Raw genomic sequence first — 9,019 nt, 5'->3', positions numbered from 1 at the left:
CTTAGCTCATCATAATCAGTATAACCTTCAAATAAGTATTTTACACACATAATATGTTCCCATTACAATCTATGCAAGAATCGGAATGCATGATTTGTCACCTAGAATTGAAAACATGTGAATAAAACAGTAAATACACAAATAATTACCACACAAAACATTTTCTGATGGTGATTTATTGATACAAGTGACGCATGCCGGCAGTCAATCACGTACCCTCTCACTCTGAGCCATTCAGTGTTGTTGTTTATGTATGTAGCTAGTGAGCTAAGCTGTAGCATTAGCAATGTCTTTCAAAAGGAGACAACTCACAAATGTGGAAATTCTGGAGATTTTTTAAAATTCTGACAATGAGTCTGAGTATGAAAGTCAGGAATCAGATTCTGACAGTGACAGTGAGGAGCTGCCCCCAACCTTGTAGCCATTGAGAACCCTGAATCTGAGGTTCCCTTGTCCACTGACGAAGTACCAGGTCCCTTTGAAGATGCTGGTGGTGATGGAGGCAGACCGACAGTGGATGAAGTACAAGAGTTCTGTGGTAGCTGGAAGGCCGCCAGCCATTTCACCCCTCCTGGCCCTGCTGTTTGCTTTGACGAGTCCCAGTCTGGAGTGCAACGCCCCTTGCCATTTCCAACTGAGGCAGAGTGCTTCAAGTTGTTTCTGACAGAGGAGCTCGTGGGAAACATAGTACAGGAGACCAATCGCTATGCCTTGGAGCTACAGGAGAAGAGAGAGCCAGGAGTGAGGGGGAAACTCGCTAAATGGGTGACAACCACAATTAGTGAAATGTATACCTTCCTGGTGACAGTCCTCCTCATGGGGATAGTAAAGAAGAACTCCCTAAGAGACTACTGGAGCACAGATCCTATGTTTGCAACTCCCTTCTTTGCCACCCTCTTTTCCCAAGACCGCTTCCTAATTCTGCTGCGATGCCTGCATTTCGTCAACAATGCTACTGCCATCCTAAGTGACCCGTTATACAAAATAAGAATTGTTCTTATCAGCCTGACATCAGCATTTGGTCGGGTCTTTGTGCCATACAAGGACCTATGCATTGATGAGTCCCTGATGTTATGGAAAGGTAGGCTGGCGTTCCGTCAATATATTCCCTCCAAAAGGCACAGGTTTGGGGTCAAGTTCTTTGTCATGTGCGACGTGAAGACAGGATATGTCCTGGATATTATAGTGTACACAGGGTCTACCACTGACATCAAACATTATGAGGGGCTTGGGGTGTCTGGGTCCGTGGTGATGACCATGCTGGCTCCTCATCTCGGCAAGGGACACACTTTGTACGTGGACAATTGGTACAGCAGTCCCACACTCTTCCAGCATCTGCTCTCCAACAGCACAGGAGCCTGTGGCACAGTCAGGTCGAACAGGAAGGGGATGCCGGCATTCGGATGCAGGAAGATGCAGAGAGGGGAGGTGGAGTTCCAGGAGAACGGTCAACAGCTGGCAGTAAAGTGGCATGACAAAAGAGACGTCCATGTCCTCTCCACTGTCCATACAGCAACCATGTCGGCCACAGGGAAGGTGGACCACCTGACGGGAGAGAGAAAGATAAAACCAGATTGTGTGCTAGACTATAACCTCAAAATGGGGGCCGTGGATAAGGCGGACATGATAAACAGCTTTGTGGAATGCACTCGGAAAACGACCAAGTGGTATAAGAAGATATTTTTCCAGCTGATCGACACTGCTGTCCTCAACGGCAGCATAGTTCACCGCCAACTAACAGGTGAGATGATTACTGAACAAGGTATTTTTGTAATTGGATGTACAGTTCAATTACATTATGCAATTACAGTGACAATATCTCACCAACCTACCCACTGCCTCATCATCCTCTAACTTTCCTCATCCTCCCCACTCCCTCATAGGTAAAGTAATTACCTACCAAAAATACAGAGAGAACCTCATGAGAGAGCTGTTGGAGGAGCACCACACCCCTCGGCGCCCCTCCACTGGGGGTCGCCCTGCTTTAGACAATCCCCTACGCCTCACTGCACGGCATTTTCCCTGCAAAGTCCCTCAAACTGCTGCTCAAGGTAGTCGCACACGGAGGCACTGCAAAGTCTGCCTGTCTGGCGCCAGGAGAAGTAAGCAGAGGAAGATGACAAAATACATGTGTTTAGCTTGTGATACACCTCTATGTATTTCACCATGCTTTGAGGAGTATCACATGCTCAAGCATTATTGAGCACATCTGCAGCAATAAGTGACTGACTGACTTGACAGGTGACCTGCCATGATACTATGCCTTTAGAGGTGGGGGTGGAAATGCAGTTGTTGTTCAGTCACTGCATGAATATTAAATATGGGTTATGCATATTCAATTTTTTGTCCTCTAGTAAAACAAGTTGTTGTTGAACCAACTACCAATACTTCAATAAAATAGACGACTATTACATATTGGCCTATGTGTTTTCTTGCTGTGTTTCCATCCAGTAAAACTGTTAAGGAGAGAACGTTAGCATACAAAAGCTGTCCTCAATCTTCAGCTCGAAAGATGTCCAGTTATGATATTGGCAAATACTGTTTGTGGTTTCTGAAAGTACAGAATAAAGAGGAATTATTAATTAGAATACAATATAAGGATATAGCAATAAAACAATATTACAAATAACATAATAAACACAGCTATAAAAATAGTTTATTGCATTGACAAAATCACAGATTTGAGTTATAACAGTAAGAAACTAACTTTTGAGCTCCACAAGGGGGCAAGGCAGGGCAGAACAGAGCCATGCTGAATAGACCAAATAAACAAACCATGGTCATATGTTTTATTTTATTTAACTAGGCAAGTCATTTAACAGCAAATTATTATTTACCTATGATGGCCTACACCGGCCAAACTCGGACAACGCTGGGCCAATTGTGCGCTGCCCTATGGGACTCCCAATCACAGCCAGTTGTGATACAGCCTGAATTTGAACCAGGGTGTCTGTAGTGATGCCTCTAGCACTGAGATGCAGTGCCTTTGAGCGCTGCGCCACTAGGGAGTCATAAGGCCATGTAGCTTCAAAATACAACACAAGCTAATACTTCTCCGACGCAACTAGCATTGTTTTACAGAGCTAATAGAAGAATTGAATATAACACCACGAAGGTGGGCCTCCCTGTGGCTCAATTGGTAGAGCATGGTGTTTGCAATGGTGTTTGCAACGCCAGGGTCGTGGGTTCGATTCCCACAGGGGGCCAGTACGGAAGAAAAAAAAAACGTATGAAATGTATTCATTCACTACTGTAAGTCGCTCTGGATAAGAGCGTCTGCTAAATGACTAAAATGTAAAGTTATAAAATGAGTAACGTCCCCTCGCTTATAAGAAGTATACATTATTCTCGCTACTAAAGCTATCTTTAAAGTCCAACAGCAGCTGCTTTAACTGTCTCTGTTGTCTGTCATCCAGACCCTGACAGTTCTTCAGCCACACAGCCTCGACGGCGTCGATAGCTTCCTCCTTCCCCCCGTCGGGCTGATGGGGTGAAGGAGCCAGTGTGTTTTGGGCTACTGAGCTGCCTGTGCTTGCACCATGATGGGGAGTGAAGGCCGTCGCCGCCGGAGACAGCTGCTGGAATGGCACAACGACCAAGGGAGCAGCCGGGATGACCGGTGGAGTTTCTGCAAGCTTGGAGGAAGACGGAGGGACAGCCCTGCCCCCAGCTGGCTCTCCCGAAGGCGACATTCCCACTGTGGGCCCCCCGACAGCCTCAAAGTGCCCGACGCTAAGTCCAACTGAGCCCCACAGTTTTTCAAAAGTCCATTCCCAGTATACAGGGGTCCTGCACCGCTGCTACCCACGCCAGACACCCCACAGTTCTCCCCCCACAGTCACAGATAGCTGACACTTCCCTAACATGGGGGCTAGCTCCCCCGTGACAGTCCGTAGCTGGACAAGGGTCGGCTCCACCCGCACCCCAACAGGTAGTATGTCTGGTCTCACCAGGGTTACTGTAGAGCCCGTGTCGACCAGGGCCAAACATTCCACCCCTCTACCTTGACGATGACATTGCAGAAGTCCCCAACGGTGGTACGTCCCACCACAACTACCGGACTAGGAAACACGGCGGCAGCTACACCCTGGGGGAGCAGGTCCCCACCCTCTTGTCTGCGCTGCTGGGTACCTCTTTTGCTTACAGTGGGTTTGGGGGCGGGGGGTGGGTCCGCGCTGCCCCCTGCGCGAGAACCCGCCGTCGTTTCCCTGGTGACGGAGGAATCTGCCACACTCCCGCTGAATGTGGCCAGGCTGGCCACAACCCCAGCAGACAATAGGAGTTGAGCTGACACTGCGACGCTGCCTGGAGCCCCTCTCCATGACAAGCGAAGCAGTCTTGACTAGCCCGCCCAACTCGTCGACCCACTCTGGTTTCGTGACCCCTGGCACCCCAGCCACCACTGCTCTCACCTCTGGTTGACTGGCGACCTCCACTCCCACTCCCTCACCCCAGATCAGCTCCCTCTTCCTAGCTATCTCCACTGCAGCCCGCAGAGATGGTGCGTCCGCCATCTGAACATGCTTACCCAGTTCGGTGGAAGAGAGCGCTCTAATAAAACTGTCCCGTGCCAGCTCGTCTTGCACCCCAATCGGCATAGTTGCATAAGCCCGCCTGGTCAGGCTCAGAATACCACTTGCCAACGCCTTTAATGATTCCCCCTGAAGTCTCTTTTTGTTACTCAGTTCAATCCGCAGCATGTTGGGCTGCGCGTCGCTGCCGAAACGACCCCCCAATGCCTCCACTAGCGCACCGTAGTCGCCCCTCTCGTCCGGGGCTAGCGTTAACAGGCATTCCGACGCCTCCTCTGTCAGGCTCAGGGCAAGCTGTAACGTTTTCGTCTCGTCAGACCACCTCCCGGCTCTAGCCAACAACTCGAATTGAGTGAAAAAAACTTCCCATTTACCTTGTCCATTGAACTTTGGCAGTTTAGCCGCTGCCGTGGCTAATGGCAATAGGCCGCTGCCATCTCTGTTTACATAAGCAGGCCCCGCCATTTCCGCACCTGGTGACGTCGATATCCCCGTCGCCGTGACGTCTGCTCTCGAGCGGCGTGAAGGAAAACCCGCCAGTTCTGCCATCTTGCTGACTGACAATTTAACTCCCGCCATGTGGCCCTCCAGTTCTTCCACGGCAGTCGCCGCCCGACCCTCCCGACCGGGTACCCCCGAGCCCACAACGGACACATTGTCCGACTCTTCCTTAATTTTCCGCCTCGCCCCAAGCATCATGACCGTAGATGCGAGTCACGCTAAAGCTAACCCAGCCTATACTAAACAGCTAACTCGCCTAGTCTTGGTCCCGTAGTTTGAAAGCACTTCTGACACCAATGTAATGACCCGGCTGGGTCATAAAGGAAAAAGAGACGGACTCTAGGTGTGCAGGTCAGAACACAGGTTTATTCCTAAACTGGGCTATTGTTCAGGCCACAGCCCACGCCGCTAAATGCCGAATGTACACAACTATACCAAGTCTAATTAATGTTTACTCCCATAGGAACAGATCAAGGCCCCGAACAGAAAGAGAGAGAAGATGAGACAGTAATCCCTATTTATCATTTCCAAATCCCGCGGGATTACCCATCATACCCCCCCAGCCTTTCCCTCTGTCCTGACATATTTAACCCCTGCTAGTAGCCATGAGAACCATAACACACCCACAAACACAGAACACAATACCGGGTCGTTACACTATTATAACGTAATAAGGCACTTACTTAGAAACGCAGCATGGATTTGAACCAGGGAGTCTGTAGTGACGTCTCTATCACCGTGCTGTGCCTTTGACCCCGTGCTGTGCCTTTGACCGCTGCGCCACTAGGGAGTCATAAGGCCATGTAGCTTCAAAATACAACACAAGATAATACTTCTCTGACGCAATTAGCATTGTTTTACAGAGCTGATAGAAAAATGTAGCTACGATTGAATATAACATAAAGGTTATAAAATGAGTAACGTTACCTCACGTGTCCGCGGTTATAAAGAATATACACAAATCTATTATGCTCCATACATACAGTACGCTACAATAGAAACGACATACATGAACTATTACAACGTAATAATGCACTTACTTTGATAGAAACGCACACATTTCCAAAGTTATTATTAGTAACGAAAACAATGAGGGCAACAGATGGAAAATGTGAACACGTGTGCAGATCCTGTTCTGACGGGAGATTAGCAAATGTCTGCAGACTTGAACTGCACAAACAATTGGAAAGTGCTTGGGGAATTTTGTCCGGGTCAGAAATGTCCCAAAAATTAAATTGTCCGCAAAAGTAAAAATGACTATTTTTATGTGAATGAATGAGGAGGCGGAACACACCTAAATTCAAACTGTTCTTAGAAAATAAAAACTTGTTAGAAAATCATTTGAAATTGAAGTTGAAACAGCCTATAAATAAAAACAGTCTGCGTGCTTTGGTTTGAGGGCAGCGCGGATTAAATGCACTGTTACGTAACAATCACATTCTGGAATGGAGAGAACATTCTAACATCACGTGCACAAAAAAACTCACGCTGTGGCAACCGTTAGAGATATTTGGAACTCACGCGTGAAAGGGTTAAAACCATTTACACCAAAAAATTGCAGATTTTTATTTTTGTCTCCCAAAAACGATGACTCCGATCATGCCTTACACACTCAAGGCCCTTCAACGGTTCCTTGGGATGGCTGGATGGTACCATCGGTGTCACGGCTGTTGTCGGTGAATGAGGACCAAAACGCAGCAGGTACGTGAATGCTCATCTTGATTTTTAATTATCTTTCAAAACGAACATAGAAAATAACAAAAACACGAACGATCAACAAAAACAGTCTGGTAAGGCACAAGGCGAAACACAGAACAATCACCCACCAATCACACATACAAACACACCCTAATATATGGAACTCTCAATCAAAGGCAGATAGACAACACCTGCCTTCAACTGAGAGTCCCAACCCCAATCAACCAAACATAGAAACACACAACCTAGACTAACCATAGAATTACTAAACATAAACCAAAACCCGGAATTACTAAATTAAACACCCTTTACACAAACACACCACCCCGAACCACAGAAAACAAATACCCCCTGCCACGCCCTGACCAAACTACAAAACAATTAACCTTATATACTGGCCAGGACGTGACAGTACCCCCTTAAAGGTGCTACCCCAGAAGCACCTTAACAAAAAATAACCCCAAGCAACACCAACAAAAAGTCCCCTTTTCTAAAGGGAGGGAAGGGAGGGTGGCTGCCGTCAACGACGGCACTGTGCTACACCCCCCCTCCCCAACCCACCTATTTCTGGAGGTGGCTCTGGCTCCGGCCGTTCCAGGCTGTCGGGCCACTCTGGCTTCGCCCGGGGGCAGTCGGGGCAGTCTGGCAATTCGGGAGAGTCTGGGCAGTCTGGCAATTCGGGACAGTCTGGGCAGTCTGGCAATTCGGGACAGTCTGGGCAGTCTGGCAATTCGGGACAGTCTGGGCAGTCTGGCAATTCGGGACAGTCTGGGCAGTCTGGCAATTCGGGACAGTCTGGGCAGTCTGGCAATTCCGGCAGTTCAGGGCAGTCTGGCCACTCCGGCAGTTCTGGGCAGTCTGGCCACTCCGGCAGTTCAGGGCAGTCTGGCCACTCCGGCAGTTCAGGGCAGTCTGGCCACTCCGGCAGTTCAGGGCAGTCTGGCCACTCCGGCAGTTCAGGGCAGTCTGGCCACTCCGGCAGTTCAGGGCAGTCTGGCCACTCCGGCAGTTCAGGGCAGTCTGGCCACTCCGGCAGTTCAGGGCAGTCTGGCCACTCCGGCAGTTCAGGGCAGTCTGGCCACTCCGGCAGTTCAGGGCAGTCTGGCCACTCCGGCAGTTCAGGGCAGTCTGGCCACTCCGGCAGTTCAGGGCAGTCTGGCCACTCCGGCAGTTCAGGGCAGTCTGGCCACTCCGGCAGTTCAGGGCAGTCTGGCCACTCCGGCAGTTCAGGGCAGTCTGGCCACTCCGGCAGTTCAGGGCAGTCTGGCCACTCCGGCAGTTCAGCGCAGTCTGGCCACTCCGGCAGTTCAGCGCAGTCTGGCCACTCCGGCAGTTCAGCGCAGTCTGGCCACTCCGGCAGTTCAGCGCAGTCTGGCCACTCCGGCAGTTCAGCGCAGTCTGGCCACTCCGGCAGTTCAGCGCAGTCTGGCCACTCCGGCAGTTCAGCGCAGTCTGGCCACTCCGGCAGTTCAGCGCAGTCTGGCCACTCCGGCAGTTCAGCGCAGTCTGGCCACTCCGGCAGTTCAGCGCAGTCTGACCTCTCTGGCGACTGTTGACTGGCGGGCAGCTCTGACGACTGTTGACTGGCGGGCAGCTCTGACGACTGTTGACTGGCGGGCAGCTCTGACGACTGTTGACTGGCGGGCAGCTCTGACGATGACTGTTGACTGGCGGGCAGCTCTGACGATGACTGTTGACTGGCGGGCAGCTCTGACGATGACTGTTGACTGGCGGGCAGCTCTGACGATGACTGTTGACTGGCGGGCAGCTCTGACGATGACTGTTGACTGGCGGGCAGCTCTGACGATGACTGTTGACTGGCGGGCAGCTCTGACGATGACTGTTGACTGACGGGCAGCTCTGATGATGACTGTTGACTGGCGGGCAGCTCTGATGATGACTGTTGACTGGCGGGCAGCTCTGATGATGACTGTTGACTGGCGGGCAGCTCTGATGAAGACTGTTGACTGGCGAGGCAGGGTTGACGCACTTGTAGCCTGGTGCGTGTTGCTGGTACTGGGATTACCAGATTATGTACACGCACCTCCAGGCTAGTGCGGGGAGCGGGAACAGGACGAGTCGGACTGGGTTGACGCACTTCCGGGTCCGCACGAGAGACAGGAGCTGGAAACCCAGGGCTATGGAGGCGCACAGCCGGTCTAGATCTTACCTCCCGCACAACCCGCCTTGGCTGGATGGAACTAGTAGCCCTGTACGAGCGGGGTGCTCGTACAGGGCAGACTGGGCTGTGCAGGGGCCTGATGGTAGCCGTGCGTAGAGCGGGAGTT

At 50.7% G+C, this 9,019-nt stretch overlaps 1 protein-coding gene across 1 annotated transcript; it reads left to right on the top strand.

Annotated features, from left to right (window-relative positions):
• Positions 1–1,450: 1,450 nt before the first annotated feature.
• LOC123726228 (piggyBac transposable element-derived protein 4-like) lies at positions 1,451–2,203 on the top strand. Its single transcript, XM_045693378.1, has 2 exons — positions 1,451–1,741; positions 1,884–2,203. The coding sequence occupies exons 1-2, from the start codon at positions 1,519–1,521 to the stop codon at positions 2,201–2,203; spliced, it is 543 nt and encodes a 180-aa protein (XP_045549334.1). The 5' UTR covers positions 1,451–1,518.
• Positions 2,204–9,019: the final 6,816 nt, after the last annotated feature.

The sequence above is a fragment of the Salmo salar genome, chromosome ssa13 (genome assembly GCF_905237065.1).
Source record: "Salmo salar chromosome ssa13, Ssal_v3.1, whole genome shotgun sequence".
NCBI lineage: Eukaryota > Metazoa > Chordata > Actinopteri > Salmoniformes > Salmonidae > Salmo > Salmo salar.
Note: the sequence above shows the minus strand (reverse complement) of the source record. Positions and strands in the feature narration are given on the sequence as shown.